At 39.0% G+C, this 21,512-nt stretch overlaps 1 protein-coding gene across 1 annotated transcript; it reads left to right on the top strand.

Annotated features, from left to right (window-relative positions):
- The first annotated feature begins 269 nt into the window (after positions 1-269).
- Positions 270-20,963, top strand: LOC306772085 (transient receptor potential cation channel subfamily M member 4-like). Its single transcript, XM_079261488.1, has 28 exons — positions 270-344; positions 1,717-1,778; positions 1,873-2,050; positions 2,498-2,678; positions 4,986-5,155; positions 5,354-5,531; positions 5,837-5,901; positions 5,998-6,231; positions 9,160-9,262; positions 9,348-9,469; positions 9,621-9,908; positions 10,031-10,132; positions 10,229-10,357; positions 12,443-12,572; positions 12,761-12,906; positions 13,692-13,804; positions 13,908-14,021; positions 14,167-14,216; positions 14,301-14,530; positions 14,761-14,873; positions 15,778-15,910; positions 15,990-16,164; positions 16,308-16,473; positions 16,555-16,736; positions 18,140-18,272; positions 18,354-18,426; positions 20,391-20,484; positions 20,666-20,963. The coding sequence occupies exons 1-28, from the start codon at positions 279-281 to the stop codon at positions 20,698-20,700; spliced, it is 3,765 nt and encodes a 1,254-aa protein (XP_079117614.1). The 5' UTR covers positions 270-278; the 3' UTR covers positions 20,701-20,963.
- The last annotated feature ends 549 nt before the right edge of the window (positions 20,964-21,512 follow it).

Raw genomic sequence — 21,512 nt, 5'->3', positions numbered from 1 at the left:
AACAAAAACAACAAAGCTGGTATCACTGGTATTATCGATCTTCTGCTGCTACTAATTGTCTGCCAGGTTTGAAGCCACACCCGTCCCTTACCTGTGTGACGTGTTTGGGTTGCACACGGTTTTTTTTTTCTTTTGGCCTGCACAGAGGTACGCAGGAATGGTATTTTAATGGTAGTCTGTTTGAAGTGGGAAATTGCCAGAAAGAAATTCTCACTCCGACTGGCCTCAGAGATAGATTTCCTCCCAAGTCTCTCGCTGCTCCCGACAGAGAAAGGAAAATGGTAAACACGGGGGGAGAAGAAGAAGGCGGCACAGACAAAAGCTCCAAAAGGGAGAAGGATAAGGTGGGTTGGATTCGCCAATAAAACTTCATAACTATGGTGGGATAGTCACCGTTGAGTTAAATCAAGGCTTGAGAGCGTCGAAACCACAAAGTGAGAATTGTCTTAAAAGCTGCGGCTTGCATTTGTTTCTTCTTCCTGTTAAAAGTCTTGATGTGTCTCCTGCGGCCATCGCAGGCTGTGTCGAGTCGTATCAGTTTTAATACTCACAGTTGGTGTTTACAATCAAACCAAAACCTATAGGCCTATGCTTTCGTTACATCGGTGCACATAAACGCATCACGTAGCTGAAGCCAGATGGTTTCCGCTTCATGTAAGTTTACACGTAACTTTATGGAAGCTTGAAACTTTCCCAAGTCAACTGGTGGCGGAAGTTAATCTATCTTTAAACTGGTGTCCAATGAACTTAAAAACTTCCGGCCATCATTATTCATGCAACACACACTTAACTGAAGACTGCTTTTCATCTGGTTCAACATGTCATTGAACTAAAGTTGAAGTAGGAGTTACGGCTGCATTCCAATCATTTTAACGATCATAGTTGCCCGGGCTTCTACATTTTGCCCAAACTTGACACAACTAAATGGAATCGGGCCATCAATCGCACAAACAAACCGCTTGAAATGTATGTAGACTACATTGCTGCACACTGACATAAACGTAGGCTATATGCTGGTACATACAGACATGTTGGTAACATACATGTATATCTATAGTTATTCATCTATAGTTATTCATCAAGGCTTCATCAGATATGCTATAAATGTAGAGGAGAAATACTCAGATCAAAGCTTTTGTTGTTCTTGTTATAAATGAAGTATGTTATTTCTTTGTAGTTAAAAGCATGAAAAGCAGGTTAGTCTAAAATGAACATTGTATGTATGCATATAGGTGTTTTTACATACATATATTATATGATCATTTCTTACCATACCCTGTTAAGATGTAAGACAATACATGAGAAATTATTTTACCATATCGTCATATTTCAAAGATGTGACCAGATCTACTTCTAAACTGGGAGGTTGGCTCATTTGTGTGACAGTATGCACTGAAGATTTATGTTGTCCACTCATATGCACGTACGTAGAAACGTGAGTTAAAACTGCAGGTTCTCGTCAGAAATCACAGTCAGGTGTTCAGGTGCAGCAAACCTCGCCAGCTCATCAAGTATTTCTCCAAGCCAGAGTCAACATCTCTGATCTGAACAGCGTTTTCTACACTCTGCAGCAACATGAACAGGAGGGTACTGGATTTAACCAAACAAACAAGCAACAATAACTAAAAAAACAAACAAACAAAACAAAAAAAAAAAAAAAAACAGCCTGTGTATTAATTCAGTTTGCTAAATGGTTAACTTTTTTTTTTCTTTTAGAGTTGGATCCCCAAGATCTTCAACAAAAGAGTGTGCACCACCTTTGTAGAGGATTCTCGCAGGTACTGTGAACTCTCCTGTATCGTTCTTTGTGGATGTGATGTGGTGTTCAGATGATATTCAGACTCGCATGTTTTATTCTCCTGCTTCTACCAGCAATGGTGCGCTGTGTCAGTGTGGTAGTACAAGAGACACCCACGCTTCTGTGGCTTTGGGTGACTATTTCAGCACCGCCATGGTGAATCACTGGGACAGTGCCCAACACTCGTCTGAATATCCGACTGATGCCTTTGGAGAGGTGCGGTTCGAAGGAGCCAGCAAGAGACATAGCTATGTGGGTGTTTTGTTTTTTTTTCTTTCTTTTTTTTCTTTGGCCTGGTACTTGAATTGTGAATGGCACATTAAATGTTTAATTCTTTATTGTCTCTGTGAACATGATCAAGTCTAATGTTTTAAAAAAAGAAATGTTTCTTAAAGTTATCTGAATGTAACTTAAATAGACCATGAGCTTTCTGTTGGAATTGGTACTTTTGCAACCTCTGACCTTCTGCTGCACCTGAGTAAACAAAGACAAAGGACCGAACGTAACCTCACGTCTGCATATGGATTGCCTTCTTTGCTTTCTTGCCTCTAAATTCTACCCAAAAAAGTCTCAGCTTTTTTACTTTTGTTCCTAAAATGATCACAATTACCTATTTGTCAAGTCTTGGTTTTTATTTATCACACACTGTGCAACTTTTAATCCACTAAACATCTTTCATGTCTCTCTTGGGGATCTCAGTTCTTGCGTCTGTCATGGGACACCCCACCGTCTATGCTCTACACCTTAATGACAACCAATTGGGGTCTCCCTTCACCCAACCTGGTGGTATCTGTTGTGGGCGGAGAAGGCAGAACAAAGATGAAGAAGTGGGTGCGGGAGGTCCTCAGGCAAGGGCTGGTGAAAGCTTCACAAAGCACAGGTAAACAACTCAAAAAATGTAATCACAGTGATGGTGTCATGTTTTTTGCTGAAATAGCTTACCTTGACCTAAGCATGTCATTGTCATTTTCCAAAATGAACCTCTTTTAATTAAGACAGTCTTTGTCTTTACTGTACTATATTCTTTGTAAGAAATGGCAGGAAGTCAGTATTCTGGTATGGAAGCACAGTTGCTAATTATCCCTTTGTCCTCATAGTATTAGCATGAATAACTTCTCTCTACATGTTACATAACTAAAATTCTTTTTCCTAGTTTACATTATATAACTTTTTGTTAAAAAAAAAAAAAAAAAATACTCATAGGTTTTACAAAACCTTCACATCACTTAAAGTTTCCCCTAAATTCATAAAAATTTTAAATAAACTGACTAATGAATCACCACCTTCTTGTCAAACTCAGAACACACTTTGGTTGTAGCTGGGAGAATCCAGTTGTTATGAAATGTAGCCACCATACACTATATGACTCCCTGAGGTCACACTCTAATTTGGTACTACAATGGCCATTTCCTCCTGACACAGCGATACTGGTCTCTTGTTATCTGAGGTAACTGGATGTTCTCACAGAACAAGTCCCTCTGAAAACACTCCAAAACACACAGGTGTACACACTGACACATGTTGCTTCGTGGTTTGGATAAAAGACGAACATGTTTATTGGATAGTGCAGAGTAATCAAAGAGCAGACATGTTGAGCTGCTGAAGGGCTGAAAATGGTTGTCTTGCATCAAAATATAATATTTGACACCCTGCAGAGTGCTGTTTGTGCTGGTATGCATGGTCTCCACTCTTCCATTTGATGCATCTTGGCATCAACCCCAGTTTTTGGAATATTAGATCTTAAGAAATTCTTAAATTTTTTACTTTCTTTTTCTTAAATATGAAGTCATTTTTTTTCTTTTAATATACACAGCAGTTGATTACAACTCTGTTATCTATGATTTTATGTTTCTCAAGCTGTAAAACCAAACACATGGCACTGATTAAAGATTAAAGTGGAAACATGGAATAAATAAAAATTTTACTCAGTCAGTACTGATGATTTGGGGAAAAAAAGCATGAAGATGTTTTAACTTGATACAGGATAAGAACAGGCATTGCATTTCCTTTACATAAAGTTCAGCTTATTGTGCTTGCTGTAAAACTAACCAGCATGCACATGTTCAGTAATGGAAGGCAGTCCGCATTAATACACTGACATTATTATCATATTAGAGTTTATTTAATTATTACATTTCACATTATGTTTTACAATAAACTATCACATTATAACGTGATACGTTTCACGTTTTTACAATAAAACTGTCACGTTATAACGTTATAAGGCCCAAACTTTTTTTTTATGAGGATGACAGCTCTACGCTTCCGTATTTTCCTAATAGTGTGCAAACTATTAAAAAAAATGGTACAAAGGACATTTTGAGCTTTGGTTCATTTTTGTTTAAAATTAACAGATTTATATTTATCACTTAGTTGCATTATCTCTTCTTTATAACAACAAATTATTCATATTCTTTGTAATATGACCCTAATCACTTTGTCTCAGTCCATCTCAAATGATGTAAGGTTGGTAAAAAGCAGGCTGCACTTCATGTTCATACGTACACTTTTTTCTCTGTTTGGTGTTAGGAAGTTGTTTTTTGTTTTGTTTTGGGTTTTTTTTTGTTTTTTAATGGATGCAGCACTTAACTGTGTTCACAACCATAGTTTTTTTTTTTTTTTTTTTTTTTTTAAAAAGACGCACTAATGAGCCACGGCTGTGATTTTCCTCTACATAAATGTCTGTTTTTAATTCAGCACTTCCTAAAAGCTCAAAGATCACAGCCATCAAAGCTTAAACCTCTCTGTGATGCTTTGGGTAAAAAAAGTGCTGCCAGTTAATTTATGAGCTGTGAGATGTTTCTATATTTGTGCCACTGCGCAGTTTTTACATCACTTCTGTCCCAATGTTTTTGGAGTTTTGCTGTGATTTAAAATGAGATCTTCTTAAAGGAGATCTGTTGAAACAACAGATGCAAATTTCATTTTTTAATTTAAATGTGAGCTTTGAATGACTTAAATCAGCTTTTATTTTTTTTCTTTGAAAACTGATTTTTATAGACATTCCAACTGCTTCTTTTACAGATTGCATGTCTAGTACAGCTATCCACTGTTCTGTATAATGAACCTTTTTCTTTAGCGTATGGGATCAATTTCACATGTAGTTTACTAATGTTTAAATTGTTGCCCTTTTCTTTTTTTTTTTTTTTTTTCTTTTTAATTATTATTTAACAATATTTCTGCCCAGGAGCATGGATCCTGACAGCAGGCTTGCGTGAAGGTGTTGGTAGATGCGTCGGAGAGGCGGTGAGAGATCACGCCACTGCAGCCTCGTCAGTGTCCCTCAACAAGGTTGTGGCGGTGGGCATCGCGCCGTGGGGCCTGGTGCACAAAAGAGAACAGCTGGTCAACCCTCAGGTTGTAGAGCGGCTCGAGTGTTTAACCCTAACCCTTACCACACACCGTAAAATCTTGTTCACTTGTATTGTGCAGAAATTCCAATGTAAATATTAGATTTAGATTTGGACATTTGTCATTTGTGAATGACAAGATGGGTGAATGTGGACAACTAAAGGTGTTCAAAGTGAGGAAAATCTGCATCAACTTCTTTTGCAGGGCAGCTTTCCTGCTAAGTACTATGTCCAGCGCACATGGGAGGACTCCTGCTGCCTGGACAACAACTACCAGGCCTTTCTTCTCGTGGATGATGGGAGTGTGGGTCGCAGAGGAGGAGAGACGACCTTCAGAGCCAAACTGGAGGATTACATCTCCCACCAACGCACAGGCATTTGGGGTGAGAAATATTTCTAGGAGTAACTTCTTTGTGTAAATGAAAGACCATGGAGAAAATAAGAGATGTTTGCTTTTAGATTCTAGCAAATTAGCCCTCTTGTGGTGGTCTGGTGTTAATGCATGTGATAGCTGATCCTCTGGTATCCCTGGCTGGAAGCCACTGCATGCCATTCCAGGAATGTCACATGTATAAACATGTCAGAAACTCTTTTTCTGTACTGTAGTGTAACAAGATAGTCATGCTTTGGAAATTAAAATTGAAATAATTTGATTTTTAATAGATTTTTCACTTTTTTTTTTATATAGGCAGCAGCAGCATTGAGATTCCTGTTCTCTGTATGCTGATATCAGGAGAGGCAAACATGCTGGAGGTAGAGTCAGCATTTTTTAATTAAGCTGGATCTCATTATAAAATGTACTTCTATTTACTTTTCCGTGGTAAATATTACCTTTCCCACTCCTGCCAGAGATTAGATCTTTCTCTGAAAAACGCCATGCCCTGGTTGGTGCTGGCTGGTTCAGGAGGCCTGGCGGACTTCCTAAGCGACGTCTTGGAGAATCTGTCCTTGGCTCCAGTCATCCAGTCTTCTGGTGAGGGCGACAGTGAGACTGGTCCCAGTGTGGATCTGAAAGAAAAAGTGGCAGAACGGGTGAAGAAGTACTTTCCTACAGAAGCTGAGAAGGACAAACTGGTTGAACGGGTGAGTACTGGGAACATGAGGAAAGTAGAAGTTTGCTACTGAAGTGTCTTCTTTTAAAACAGTTCCTGGTCCCTTTTTGAGTTTTCATTTATTGAATTAGTTGCAGGTTTTCAGGTAGCAAACAAAAAAAAAAAGACCAAACCACTTGAACTATTGGGTTATCTGACTTCTAAGTTTTTATGAGATTTTTAAAACCATTGGTTGAAACATAAATGATCTTTTTACTTGATTATTAATGCAAACCATATTGTGACTGTTTACTGACACTGTGACAGATGCTTAGACATCTGCTAATTTTCAGACTTCTTCCATCTTCAGGCTTCATTTTCTGAAATCAGTTGCAGAAAAGTTGTAATTCAAGTAATCTTTTGGTCATATTTAAGATAAAAGGGAAGAAAATTGATTACAGCCAATAACTGATCTACACAAAAGTGCAGTGGTGCAAAGCAAAAGTGATCCCCCCCCCCCCCGATATTCTTGCTGATATATTAGTTTTTAAAAGAAAAGGACTCAATAATAATTATAAACCAACACCCCATATACCATTGAGTCTCCAGGACCACAAACCCAAGATTCGCATATATACACGTAACACACACAAACGCACATATACCGTACATAAAAGGATGTTTTTTAAAGAGTTTGAACTACCTCAGAATGCGCCGGCCAACTTAAACACTGGAAGGTAAAAGGAAAGGTGTAAGACATAAGAAAAATAAAATGATTAATAAAGCAACACAAGATAAAAATAAAATGGGAGACGAGAAAAATGGGATGGAAAATATGATACAATGGCTTGCAAAAGTATTCATATCCCTTGAACTTTTCTACATTTTGACACATTACAAGCTACAAACATAAATATATTTTATTGGAATATTATGTGAAAGACCAACACAAAGTGTCATGATTGTGAAGTACAATGAAAATTACTATGATGTATTTTTGTTTCTTTCACAAATAAAGAAGTAAAAAGTGCAGTGTGCAAAAGTGTTCAGCCCCCCTGGTCAATACTATGTGGAACCACCATTTGCAGCAATTCCAGCTGCAGGTCTTTTGGGGTATGTCTCTACCAGCTTTGCACATCTACAGACAGATATTTGCCCATTCTTCTTTGCAAAACAGTTCAAGCTCAGTCAGATTAGATGGAGAACGCTTGTGAATGGTGGTTTTTAGATCTTGCCACAGAATCTCTATTGGATTTAGGTCTGGACTTTGACCTGGCCATTCTAACAAATTAATATGTTTTGTCTTAAACCATTCCATCAAAGCTCTGGCTTCATGTTTTTGGTTGTTGTCCTGTGAAAAGGTGAACCACTGCTCCAGTCACAAGTGTTTTTGCAGACTCAAACAGGTTTTCTTCCAAGATTGGCCTGTATTTGGTTCCATCTATCTTCCCATCAACTTGGACCAACTTTGTCCCCCACATGGCTTCTAGCAAACAGCAAATGGGACTTCTTGTAGTTTTTTAACATTGGCTTTCTTCTTGCCACTCTTCCATAAAGGTTAGATTTGTGGAGTGCACACGCAATAGCTGTCCTGTGGACAGATTCCCCCACCTGAGCTGTAGCTATCTGCAGTTCATCCAGTCACCTAGCTGCATCTTTTCAGTGCTCTCCTTGTTCGGCCTGTAAGTTTAGGTAAGCGGTCGAGTCTTGGTAGGTTTGCAGTTGTAGCATACTCTTCCCATTTCCAGATAATGGATGAAACAGTGCTCTGTGAGATGTTCAAAGCTTGGGAAATCCTCAGACTTTATGGGCTGTTTGCTCCCCAACATTCTCTTAACAAACCTCTGAGGCCATCACAGAACGGCTCTATTTGTACTGAGATTAAATTACAGACAGATGTACTCTAGTCATAAGGTCAACATTCAATCATTCAGCAGTCATCAGGCAACTTTTGAAGGGAATTGGTTGCACTCAGAGAAAAGGAGGCAAAATACTTTTGCACACTGCACTCTTCAGTTTTTTATTTGTGGGAATAAAAAATAAAATTGTGTAATTTTCATTGTATTTAACAAATGTGTGACACTTTGTGTTGGTCTTTCACATAAAATTCCAATAAAACATACACTGCTCAAAATAAAGGGAACACTTAAACAACAACAATTTAACTCTAAATCAGACTTCTGTGAAATGGAACTGTCCACTGAGGAAGCAACACTGAATGACAATCAGTTTCACATGCTGTTGTGCAAATGGAATAGACAACAGGTGGAAATTATAGGCAATTGGCAAGACACACCCAATAAAGGAGTGGTTTACTCACTCATTCCTGCAATTGCAGGATATCACCAAGAGATGGCATTCACTGTTCACACAAATGTCTGCTGGTGTCTCTCTTCTTAATTCCTTATCCAGCGTATATCTATGATGCCTGCATGAGTGAAGAGTTGTGGGTCTTTTTGCAGACTTTCCATGTTTAACTGGAGACGGTTGTAAATAAATGAATGAATTAATCACAAATCTTTACTGAGACCATGAAACTGTGGAGCTTTTTGCAACCTGTTAAAGTACACAACTACATTTTTATCAAAGTAAAATTAGGAAAGGCAGCACTACAGATTGTGTTTCAATGTTTTCTGAGAGGGATCAGAGGCCAATTTAATCTTTTAATTGTATCATCATAGTCAGCTGTTTGCAAGACTTATTGAAGTTTTGATGATTGTTGCAAACTTTATGTAATCAATGACTAAAATGCACTTTTGATGTTAGACGAGGAGTCGTTTTTATTCAAACACACACATCTTCAGCCGATGCTGAATCTTGTGGAGCCTGTGAAGTGAAAGGATGTGACCACCTTTTTGTTGCCAAATTCTAACTTAAATTTTAACTCCAATAACTATTAAAATTATTTTTGTGTCATCAAGCTTGATGCTTATATAAAGATGTTTTTTTTTTCTGTTGTCTTCTTATTTGCCCTCTTCAGACTTTGAGCATCTACCAGAACAAAGACTTGATCACAATCTACCATGGAGAGCACGAGGGTCCAAATGACTTTGATATTGTACTGCTGAAAACACTGGTGGGAGGTATATAGACCTAAAACATAACCTGCATTATCCAAATTAAGCGGGAAGACATCTGTTTTATTGTTTTTGATGTAATTTTTTCCAGCAAGTAAGCAGCGTGCATCAGTTGATGCCAGCCCTTATAGTGAGGAACTGAAGTTGGCAGTGGCATGGAACAGGGTTGACATTGCCAAGAGCGAACTCTTTAATGGGGACATCCAGTGGAGGGTGAGGAGATAAAGATGATGTGAGATGTTACTGAGCAAATCGATTATGTGAAGTAATTGACCGCTTTTACAACTAAAGCCACTGCTGACTATTTGAAGCATTTCGGTTGTTAAATAACTGCTTAAAGCAATCTCTTCCTCTGATTATATAGTATGAGGATTTGGAAGACTCCATGACGGATGCCCTGATTAATGACAAGCCCCAGTTTGTGCGGCTTTTCACTGAGAGTGGCTTTAACATCCTGGACTACCTGACTTATGACAGGCTGGAAAGCCTGTACCGCTCAGTGGCTGATGGGACGCTGCTGTACCAGCTGCTTCTGCGCTGCTTGGCACTGCGGCAGGGAAACGCAACCTTGGCTAATACACAGGACCCATCAAACAAAGTAACATCGGATCATTTTAAGAACGGAGCTGCACTGGAGATCAGCCTTTTTGAGGTAATTCTTTCTCTTATGCAAGAAAGTCCAGCATAATTACCAGTTTTACTTCATTGTAATGACAAATAAGAGGAATCAAATTCCCTTTGTTGAGCATTTTGCTTCTCTGACTGCTTCCTCAGGTGTCAGGTGTGCTAGAACTTTTAATGGGTGACATCTGCCAGCCATTTTACTATGACATCCTGGGCTTATGTGATATTTCATCCAAGAGAAGAGCTCTCAAGGTACAAAAAGAAGACTAAAAAGGCTTTGAAAGAACAAAAACGTGTTTTTCTTTTAAAAACATGTCTTACAACTTTTTGTTGTGTTGCTCAAACCAGCGTGCAAGTAAGCTGCTGCGTGGAGATTGCAAGTATCGTGATCGGCCCTGCAGTTATCCATGGGATTCACTCTTTATTTGGGCCATCCTGCAGAATCGTAGTGAGATGGCCACTTTCTTCTGGGAGATGGTAACCAGTTTATTGGTATTCTAGAGGAAATCCTAAATGATGTCAAGCCTGTGTTTTAAAGTATTTTTACTCTGCAGTTTCTGTTAAAGCTGTTTTCTCAAAGGCTTGTCAGCACATCCACTACCAAAATTGGTGTTTGCTCCCAAATAGTTGAATTTTCTGTTCTCTGAAATTGAAATATATGATTTCTGCTCTCTGTCAGCACTACTCTCAGATGAAATGAACTTTAGTGTAAATGGATCATTGTATGGATTTGAATCTAAACATATATGAAAATAATTAGAACATAAAATTCCCGAGCATTCCTCTGTTTTTATCAGGCATAATTACATAACTCAAGTAAACAAAGAATCATAGAGAGTAGGCGCGTAATAAAGGGGACAGACAGCCAACGGGTGTTAACGGGTGTTAAGGTTACAACATGGACTTCTGCCTGGGTTGTTATCTTCCAAACCTTCTTTTTGTTTGTTGTAGCTGTTCTCTTCAGGGGTTGACACAGTAAAACATCTGCCTCCATGTTACTCTATCCTCTGCCTCCTCTTCTATTACATCACCTAACTTTATGGTCTCTTATAGTACATCCATAAATATGCTCTTTGGTCTTTCTCTAGACCTCCTGCCTGGTAGTTCTGAACTCACCATCCATTATCGCTCTTCTGTAATTCACAAACATCCTAATCTGGCATGTCTGATACAATCCAGAAACATCTAACGTGTCTAGCTGATGCACTCCTTCCTAATCATGTCCATTCTTGTCACACTCAAACAGAAAATCAACAGTTATCACCCTATGTCCAGTTCTGCTTCCTGTCTTTTCCTCAATGCGGCTGTCTTAAAGCCATCTCCAAGATGGTCTCAATGTCTTGTACACCTGACCTTTCGTTGTTGCTGATACTTTGTTTTTATCACGTATCACACATCTGGGGTATGACAGACTAGAGACGGTTGTAGAACAAGATATGTGCACAAATTTCCAGTCCTTAAATCAGGCCAAAACAGGTATTTCCAGCAGTGTCAGTGGTCTGTTTTGAGGGCAGCAATGAGGAGTTTCTTCTGGAACAAAGGAAACAATCTGCAGCTTTTGAAGTTGATCTTCCAGACATAACACACAAATTGCCATATTGTCTCAGCAATCTTCTGACAAGATCCCTGAGGTGGCACACCTGGGCCATTGCAGTGCATACCCAGCAGTTGGGCGTACAATGGCCAGAAATGTTGTGGCAAGAGGGGCTAAAAGTGGGCTGCAGGCAATGGTGTAGATTCTTGTAAATGTGAAGACAAGATTAGTGCTCAGTGTTGCCTGTCCTGGTGTCTGCGCCTTCCCCTCGCAGCGGTAACTGCAGCCATTTATGTCTAAAGTTGAGCCAGTTAACACCCGCCTTTTCAAAAGCACAAAAGACAGGCGTAGAAACAGCCACCGCTGTTAGTTCCACGATTGCTAAATCACATTGCATGTGTAAACTGATTCATCTGCATCTACTCCTCTCAGTATTTTGTGTGTTGTGAAGACACGCCCATATTGCACATTCATTCAAGGGAAATATGCAAAATGGATTGCAGGCGCTGTTTTGCCTGCACTCCTCACAGCGCCTGGTAAGTAAATCAGTTGCAGTTGTGCTATCAAGTTTGCACGTTTTGACAAATGTGCAAACCAGTAAATCAGAGTCTAAGCGATGCAACAGTGTACACTCACTTCTAGCACTATTATGAAAAAGTCAACTTTAAAAACAAATTTTTGAATGCCGGGAGGAAACTTTTAAGTAATGCCTCAGAGTTAATGGTATTTTCATTTATTTTTAAAATCTAAAGTTTAAAATGTTTAATAGTAATGCTAAGAAATGGCATGTACTCTAAATAGAAATGATCCAGTTTAGTACAAGAGCCTTCAGTTTTTGGATTCATTACAGGAGAAAATTAGATAGTTCTCCGATGACTGTGTATGCAGTAGCATAGGTTGTGTAATATTAACTGATCGACTAAGTCAGTGTTCACCACGAACCTCTGCTACACTGTAAAAGGACCATACCAGGTCCTAACGCAATTTGTTTTAATTGGCGTACAAACCTCTCTTCTGGTCTCTCTCAGGCTGATGAGCCAGTGCTGAGCGCTCTGAGTGGCTGTAAGATGCTGAGAGAACTGTCTAAGCTGGAGGTTGAGACTGAAACTAAACTCTCCATGAAAGAGTTGGCTCAGAACTTTGAGAATCTGGCTCATGGTGAGATGATGACCCAATTTTCCACGTCTGTTTAGCTGATTTTGAATTAGGATGTTGGTTTTAAGTAGTTTTTTTTTTTTCTTCAAACCAGGCCTGTTTAGATGCTTAGATGTAACTTCATATTACTGGTGTTTTGATCAGCAGTTTCTCCCTTCCATGTTCCTCATGCCTGCTTTGCTATGCTTCAGATATCTTCAGCTCCTGCTATCGGAGCAATGAGAGTCGCTCCTTCACACTGCTGATCAGGAATTCTCTGATTTGGTGCGGCACCACCTGCCTACAGATGGGAATGGGTGCTGATGCACGACTTTTCTTCAGCCATGATGGAGTCCAGGTTTGTTATGATGTTAACTTCCTTATGTCAGTTTGGCCACATACAAGAGCCCTGCGTGCTCTAAAGCTTGCTGAGAAAATCATTTTTGCATCTTCTGTACATATTTAGGAGATTTTTGCACTAAATTTAAATTGCATTAAATTCACGATTCAGAGTTTCTCTGATGCCAAGTCTTTGATTTTTCTTCTTTTGATGTTTTTTCCACTGTGCACTTGTTGCTGTTTACGATTATTTTCCTGCCGCTTTTCATATTCAACTGGTGTAAGTGCTGCGTTGTGTGCTTTGAGAATGTTTCTATTTCAATACAATAATTAGTTTCCTCTAACAGTGCAACGCTTCATGTTCTGTTGGCTGCAACACAAGCCTTAAAGGTTCGACACGTGTTCTTTTAAAATAAGCAGTTTGTTTAATTTGCAAAATCCCTTTTTTGATTTTGCTTGTCTCGTTCCATGAACATCTTTTATTCGTTTTTTTTTTTCTTCCTAAGATTAACTTGACCTCCATAATTAATGGCATTTCTTAATGAAATACATAGTCAGAAGAGCACCCATACCTGCTGTATGGGTGCCTTTTTTTTATTTCTGGCGGAAAGTTTTCATTAAGAGAATTTCTGCGTTTATTTCACACGTCTTTTCTTGAGTAAGCGATTGCTGTAACTAGCTGACTAACATCTGAAACCTTTGTAAAATCCAATCACAATGACACATTCTGATTAGATACAAACTATATGGCCTACTTGCATAAATGACTTACCGGTGGCATAACTGGTGCAATGCTTCTCCCAGTCTCTGTTGTCCCAGATCTGGTGGGGTGACATGAAGAGAAACACAGAAGTGTGGAAACTCCTGCTCACTTTCTTCTGTCCCTTCCTCTGCTACACCAATTTAATCTCCTTCCGGTAAAATCTACAAGATTTTAATTATTTTTTTCTCTTTTGATTGGCGTTTGTTGATCTGTGATTTATATTTTCATAAATATGATCACACGCTCTTTCCTTACAGGGAGCAAGAGGATCCTGAAGGCAATGATGACGGGAAGCCTGATGACGATGGGACGGTTCAGGACCATGAAAACTACGGGCACACGGTCTTCTCTTTCTCAGACATCAAACAAATGTAATATTTCTGTTTATATTGCCCAGTGTTTAAGTTCATCAGTAAAATCTATTTGTATAACATATTTAAAGGAATGCGCTTACATTTTTAAATAGCCCACATTGTAATAATTGAGCTGTTTACTGGGAATCTCTTGTGGCATCAGGGAAGCTGAGGGAGAGGAAGCAGTCTTATCCAGGACATTCAGCATCAGAAGTGAGTCCTGTTAACTGAGAAAAGACGACAGAATATGTTTCAGCATCATCTTCTGCCGTTATCAATAACATTACACTCACACAGGTGTTCCCCAGAATCACAACCCACCGAAGCGTCCATTCATAGTGTCACGCTGGCATCAGTTCTGGTTTGCGCCCGTCACCTCGTTTTTAGGGAACGTCCTGATGTACTTCCTGTTCCTCATACTTTTTGCCTATGTGCTGTTGGTGGACTTCAAGCCATCTGGTCCAGCCATCACAGAGTATGTGCTCTACTTCTGGGTGTTCACCATTGTGTGTGAGGAGATCAGAGAGGTGAGAGTGAAAACATCTTACCTGATGCATGTACCTGTTTTTTCCCTTTGAAAAAGTAGATGTAAGTAATCCACTGACTGCTGATGATGGATGCTCCAAGCTCTAAAAAGTCTGCTTAAAATGTTCTGCTGTTAATCTGTTTAATCGTTCTTGACAGTGTCCTTAAACAGCCTTTTGCTCTTTGCTCCCCCTCCAATCTCTGAGGCTGATTTTAGTTTTTTTCCTCTCAGACTTTTTTCTTAGGGATGACTATGCGCCAAAGGCTCAGAGTCTACATTCAGGATGTGTGGAATAAATGCGACCTCACTGCCATCGGACTGTTCATCATCGGACTGATCTGCAGGTACCACCATCAAATGTCTTTTATAGAATGGGTTGTCATAGAAACAGTTGGAGCATCTTGGCTTATTTTTCAGGACTGCAGAATGTGGGGAGACAATTTGGCCATGTGCGGATGTTGAGGTGTCTTTGGGGTGTGTACTTAGAGCACATTCACAACATGGGTGTGTGCTTGGAAGGCACATTTTGGAGCTGTTTTAATGCAAAAGTGCAGAAGACATAAAAAGAAGTCATTGGCAAGCAATAAGTTTAAAAGAAAACTCATCAATAGTCGGGACAAAGCAAGTGCAATAAATATTCAGCTAAAGCACTATCTATAATATGTCAAAAAAGGTCAGCAAAAAACAAATATCCTTGCAGGATCTGCAGGTAAGTCCTGCAGCTCCTTATCACAGTATTTATTATAGCTGCAGCAGGACATCGACAATGAAGGCAGTACACGTCTGGGAGGTATGACAAAACCAACAAGAATCACATGAAAAACAGTTTGGTAGAGAACATAAAGGGACAAATCAGGTGTATTCAAGTAATATATGCTGACCAAACAAATCAGATTAGTTGGTACAAATCAGTTATTCATTCATATTTCATGTTGCTAAAAATGTCCACATGTAACATCTTTTTTATTAGCTTTTCTGATTCTTAAATTGCTTAAAGCAGCTTGGCTGCCAGGAGTTCCACCTTTTGTTTCAGTGCTGTTTGACATGATTACAGTTATTATCTAATAGACCTAAAATGCTTAATTTGATTAAAAAATAAATAAATACTATACAATATACAACAATAACATTTTAGAAAGATATTCAGTGAATGTTCAGTAGTGTTTGATTACTTATTGACTACTTGTTGGTGTTGTGACACTGGGTATCAGGATTCCAGTGTGAACTTTGCTTTAATTTGTGTTCCAGGATGTTTGAGTGGTCATATGAATTTGGCCGGGATATCCTGTGTGTGGACTACATGGTTTTCACGCTTCGCCTCATTCATATTTTTGCCATTCACAAACAGCTGGGACCAAAAATCATCATTGTAGGGAAGATGGTGAGAAATATTCCCTCATCCCAACTCTGCACCAAAAGTACCTATAAACTATGACAAGTTGACCATTTCTTCTGTTTAGATGAAGGACGTCTTCTTCTTCCTCTTCTTCCTGGGGGTGTGGCTCATGGCATATGGGGTAGCCAATCAGGCTTTGATTTATTCCTATGACCCCAGCCCAGATCGCATTTTCCGCAGAGTTTTCTACAGACCTTACCTGCACATCTTTGGACAGATTCCTGTGGAGGAGATAGATGGTACGAGGGTTTCCTTTTTAGCCTATTTTAAATCATTTTTGCACATCTTAGCCATCTTTTTTTTAATTGAAAGTGAATTTTAGTAGAATAATATGCATCAAATAAACAAAAGAACAACTCGTATTTACCTTTTCCTATTCCAGTTGGGAAGCAGTGGGATATGAGCTGCACAGAAAACCGGACATTGATTGAGAGGGGTGCAGAGCCATGCAGAACTTCGATTAGCAACTGGCTGGTTGTAATTCTGCTGGTCATTTATCTCCTGGTCACCAACATCCTGCTCATCAACCTCCTCATTGCTATGTTTAGGTAAACAACAACACTGTCCCATCAGTTGATCTCTGACTAAACAGAATTGCTTATTTCTAACTCATAAAAATGTTTCCTCAGCTACACCTTTTCCAAAGTGCAGGCAAACAGTGACATCTACTGGAAGTCTCAGCGCTACAACCTGATTGTCCAGTACCATTCCCGGCCATCACTGGCTCCCCCTTTCATTATCCTCTCTCACATCAACCTCTTCATCAAGAGGAACATCCGCAAAGTGCCTTCTGTCAAGATCCACCACTTTGGTCAGTACTCAAACAAGAGTCTTGATTCAGATTTCTGCAGTAAATTTCCATGTTTATCACATTTAAAACCTCTTCTGGTTGTCTTTGTCGTGGCTGCTGGGTTCCTTAATTTATTGGAATTAATCCAGAAGTACGAGTGAGAATCATAAATCATAGCTGTGAAGCCTGTTGAGAGCAGTGATTGAAGTTTGGATGGCTCTTGAATGGATTTAACTGCCAATTTCTTTTTCTTTGCTTCTTTCCAGTGTAAAAAAAAAACAAAAAAACAAAAGTTTCATTTAAAAACATTGAACTGATTCTATAATTATAAGATTACTTATGAAATTCTTGATCTCGGAGCGAATTTATAAAGTATTTTTCATTCATTTTATTTGACATATTCAACATTTAAATGGACAAATGTGCCAAAAATGTAAAATAAGAAAAAGCAAAAGATTCATGTTCAAACAAAGATTCCTATACTGAATTTTTTGCTGTCAATGATTATTTTGTATTCGTTGTGGTCTTTGTCTTCTGTTGGCTGTTCCCTGCAGGGATTGCTGCAGAAAATGATGTGGCTCCATCCAGCCCTGTTGTTAGACTATTGTCTAATTTTACATCCTTCTCCACAATATCCATTAATCTCTTCTGTAGTCATTCTTCTGTATTCTACTCATCCGGATCAGTGATTCTTCATCACTCCCAAAGAGAACCAGGGGGAAGCTTCTGTCTCCGATACACACCATCACTGGCCTCACCACTGTCTTGTGCTCCTTTCCTTTCATTCTTACTGATACTCTTATCACACATCACACCTGAAACTTTTCTCCATCTCCTCTAACCTGCTTGTTCACAACTTGTTTTTAACTTTGTTTCTGAACTTTCGGTTGTTCTGCCCCGTTAAACTTAAGTACTTTAAAATCCCCCAACTTTTATCCCAAGAAGGAGGAGGATTGTTGTCATGATTCAGAAATCTGATTTGATGTTTTCTGTGTGTGTGTGTGTGTGTGTGTGTGTGTGTGTGTGTGTGTGTGTGTGTGTGTGTGTGTGTGTGTGTGTGTGTGTGTGTGTGTGTGTGTATGTGCGTTGTGATACAAAATAAGAATAACAACAAACTCGATGGAAATGAAACGACTTTGATTTTCTAATCCAGGTATTGAATTGAACATCTACAATGAAATAAATGAAAAGTTACACAGGTACATAGTGAACTACATTTGACACTTTTTCATAAATTTTAGAGCCGTTTTCTTAACCAGCATGTTGTAGTTCTGAGAAATGAATCCATTCTCCCACACACTGATTGAAAAGCCCCAAAGCTTCAAGAAGTTGCATGTGGGCATCTTTACCTCAGATCAGTTGAGCTGAAGTGGTTCCTGTGTTGTTCATCTTCAGTATTGATAAGTTTTCTCCTCTTCTGCCAGTTTTGCAGTTAAAAGGAAAGGCGGCGAATCGCCTGAAAACTTGGGAGACCATTCAAAAGGAAGACTTCCTGACTGCTCAGAAAAAGATCCAGAAAAGCAGTGACTCGGAGAGACTCAAACGGATGTCTGTTAAGTGAGTAGACTGTCTGCAGTAGGGAATTTTCCTTATTTATTCTGCCATAATGAATTTAACCTTCTTCCTTTCTTTACCCAGAGTGGACGATGTTCTGAAACAGTTGGTTGAAAGCAGAGACTTTGACCACAGACTAAGAGCTCTGGAAAATGAGGTAAATGTGACATTCTGACTGTCAAATGATTGTAACTGGGCTGAGCTTAGCTTGATGACATGAGAAAGGGAACGGAGGAAACACCTTGAATATGTAATCAGGGTTTATGTAGAAGGTTGTTTCCTCATTGAGGCCAATAACTTCCTTGAATTTCTGCAGATACGTTTTAAGAATCGGGGCTGTGTGTTATCTATGCTGTGGTAATCCTGGGAGCTTTGAAAGAAGGCAACTAAACGTTGCTTCTTGGTTATTTAAATACATTTCACCTCTTCAGACTTCTTCAACTCTAACTAGTTGACAGGAAGTTTATCAGATCAGCTTAGAAATCCAGACAGAAAACATAAAAGAACAGGTGCAATGAAACTTCCATCCCATATGTGACAAGAGTGTCCAACAAACTTCAAACATTTGAAATGTGTATTAGAAACGTTGTATTGTTGCCATCAGAAAGACTCTCACCAAAAGGACAAAACACCCCCACACAGACAGTTGTGTATACAGCACACCCAAGAGCGCATCACAACGAAGGGGAAGTGTTTCATGTACCTGTTTACACAACAAAGTTTCAACGCTGAGCACAAAACTTTTTCCTTTGCGTATTTGAAAACGATGCATTTACACAACAGTGGAATGAAAACTACTTACCTGTAGGGGAAAGCTCAAATAGGACCAGGCCGACGTAGCAGGCATGCCGGGGCTTGAGTGAGCTGTGAAATTTAACAAAGGCACACCCATTTGTCAGAGCGCAACCAACCTTTTACGCTTAACTGTCTCAGCATCGTGATGTAAACCTTGGCTACAGTCACCGATTTCGAAGGGGGGGGGGGGGGGGGGGGGGGTTGTTTTAGGACCATAATGTACACAGTTGAACCTCATCCCCATGTAGTTTTATAACCATTCATATGGCAGACATATTTGATACGTAAACAGCTAACAGGTAATGATTTCCACAACTCCTACAGGCGACAGGTGACATGTATGTGGCCTTAATGCTCCAAGCGCTGAAGAGACCTTTTAGTTAAGAAGAGGAACAAACAAGAAAGGCAGTCCAGATATGTCTTTTAAATATAAAAGGCTGCTTCTGGTTGCTTAAAATGTTCAAAATAAAGCATTTACAGGTTATATAGATGAGTTAGTGATGATTTTGTATATCCCCCCAAGATCCAGAAACTGAAAGTGACTTCACTTCAGTTTCTACCTGATAATTTGCATCAAATCTGCAATGATGAGAATATGCTGAAACTTTGCATTAACTGGGACTCATTTAAATCCTGGCATACTAAAAACAATGGGAGATTAAAAAATGGCCCTTGTAGATGACTGAATAACTGAAAAGAAAATGAACACCCTTTCTAACATTCATTAGTTATAGTGTCCTAAATTGATTAGTCACATTACCCACAATGCTAACTTCTTAAAGAGATGGCCAACTTTCATTTGCCAGACTAATGGTAGATAAAAGTACATAGTACAGTAGTAACAGTGCAATAATCATATTTATCATTCCTTTGGGAGGTGTTTACAAGGAAATAAAAAGAAAAATTTTAAACTGTGGATAATTATTGGTAACTGCTCCAATTTACACTTTCATTATCTTGACGGTGTAAGCACTTTATTTTTCATCATGTACGTTGCTGCAGCACCTCTTGTCAGCTTCTGTATAAAATGCTTCCTTTAGGTTTTTTTGTGCCTTTTCAGAGCTCCTCAGATCTCGGCTCGCTTTGGTCTAATTTTGTTCGGATTGCTTCGTATTCTGTAGAGACATGCTAATCAAGCCACCATCCAGGTGTTATGCAGCAGTGTTAGCTGTGTAAAACCATGGAGTTTTATAAAGAACCTAAAAATGAGGTGTAGGGCTGATTTACAGAAAAACACAACACACATAGTAACGCACGTACATGAAAAAAATTCAACAAAAGCTTTTCAGGTTTGGTTCAGCTTTTTGCTTTTCTCCTCCTTTTCAGATGGATTATTGCTCAAATGCTCTCAGTTGGATTGTAGATACTTTAGCACAAAGCAGCACATTTAAACCTCCCAGACCACCACCTGCATCAAGAGGTAACCTACTTTCCTTCTGCTACAAAAACACACATGAGCACACCCGTGTGCGTGCTCATGTGTGCTAATCTTACAACCTGAAATGCTTTGAGGTCACGAAAGCTGTTGACCAGTTTGATTTGTTGCATGGTGATTTTCCTTGTGTTGTATGACTAAAATGAACCTTGTTGCCCTTTTACAGATGCCTTCGGCGCTTCACCTTCTGGTTCATCCTGATTCCATCTTTACAGTGGATTCACCAAAGTTTAGAACAAAGGACAAAAATCCTGGTTTTCAGCATTGCTTAAAATCTTTGGAAGTTTGGTTTCCAAAGATTTTAAATTAAGAAATGGAGCAAACAAAGTCACTACTTTTTAACTTGTGACAATGTAAAAGATTGTCACAAGTTAAAGTCTTGATAAAATGCCAAAAAATGCAACTTCAATGCTGATGTGATGCAGTGGAGTATGTTTTGTGCTTAAACGGTTCACACCATTCTGTGTTCAGTTCTATCGTTGTGTATTGTTCACATTTTATGTATATTTAAGTTTTACTGATATACATACTGTACACAGTAAAATTCACAGTGTAAAATATGCATTGTCAGATTATATTAACTCGTTTAGTTATTCCAACAACATTGAGAGTAAAATGAGCCCTGTTGATCAGCAGTGCTGGTGATATTTTTCAGAGTTAAAACACATTTTCTTAAAATGACTCTTTACAGTGTATAATGTATAATAAAGAAAAATGACTCTTTCAGAGTTATTCCAAAGGTTAGAGTCAGATATCACACAGTGTTCATGAAAATTCTCCAAACACAGTGTAAAAGTACTGTGCAGGACTCCGCCCCACTTCACCTCGTGTCGGACTAACCTGGAGTTTCAGCCATTTTCTGGTTTGACCAAGTCGGAAAAACTACGGTAAGTGTCCTTAATTTACAAAGTATGAAGAGCATTTCATACAAAGCAGCATTGAATGGCTTTGTGTTGTTTTTTTTTTTGTTTTTTTTGTTTTACTTCACCCTGTTTTGTGTTGGGGAAAAAACG

Source organism: Telmatherina bonti (assembly GCF_933228915.1).
Source record: "Telmatherina bonti genome assembly, chromosome: 21".
Taxonomy (NCBI): domain Eukaryota; kingdom Metazoa; phylum Chordata; class Actinopteri; order Atheriniformes; family Telmatherinidae; genus Telmatherina; species Telmatherina bonti.
Note: the sequence above shows the minus strand (reverse complement) of the source record. Positions and strands in the feature narration are given on the sequence as shown.

Excerpts from the sequence above, each read along its gene's own strand:
- LOC306772085 (XM_079261488.1), top strand. The coding sequence starts at position 279 with ATGGTAAACACGGGGGGAGAAGAAGAAGGCGGCACAGACAAAAGCTCC. Across the intron at positions 1,779-1,872 it reads TTTGTAGAGGATTCTCGCAG|CAATGGTGCGCTGTGTCAGT; the intron begins GTACTGTGAACT and ends TGCTTCTACCAG. Across the intron at positions 16,165-16,307 it reads TCCTGTGGAGGAGATAGATG|TTGGGAAGCAGTGGGATATG; the intron begins GTACGAGGGTTT and ends TTCCTATTCCAG.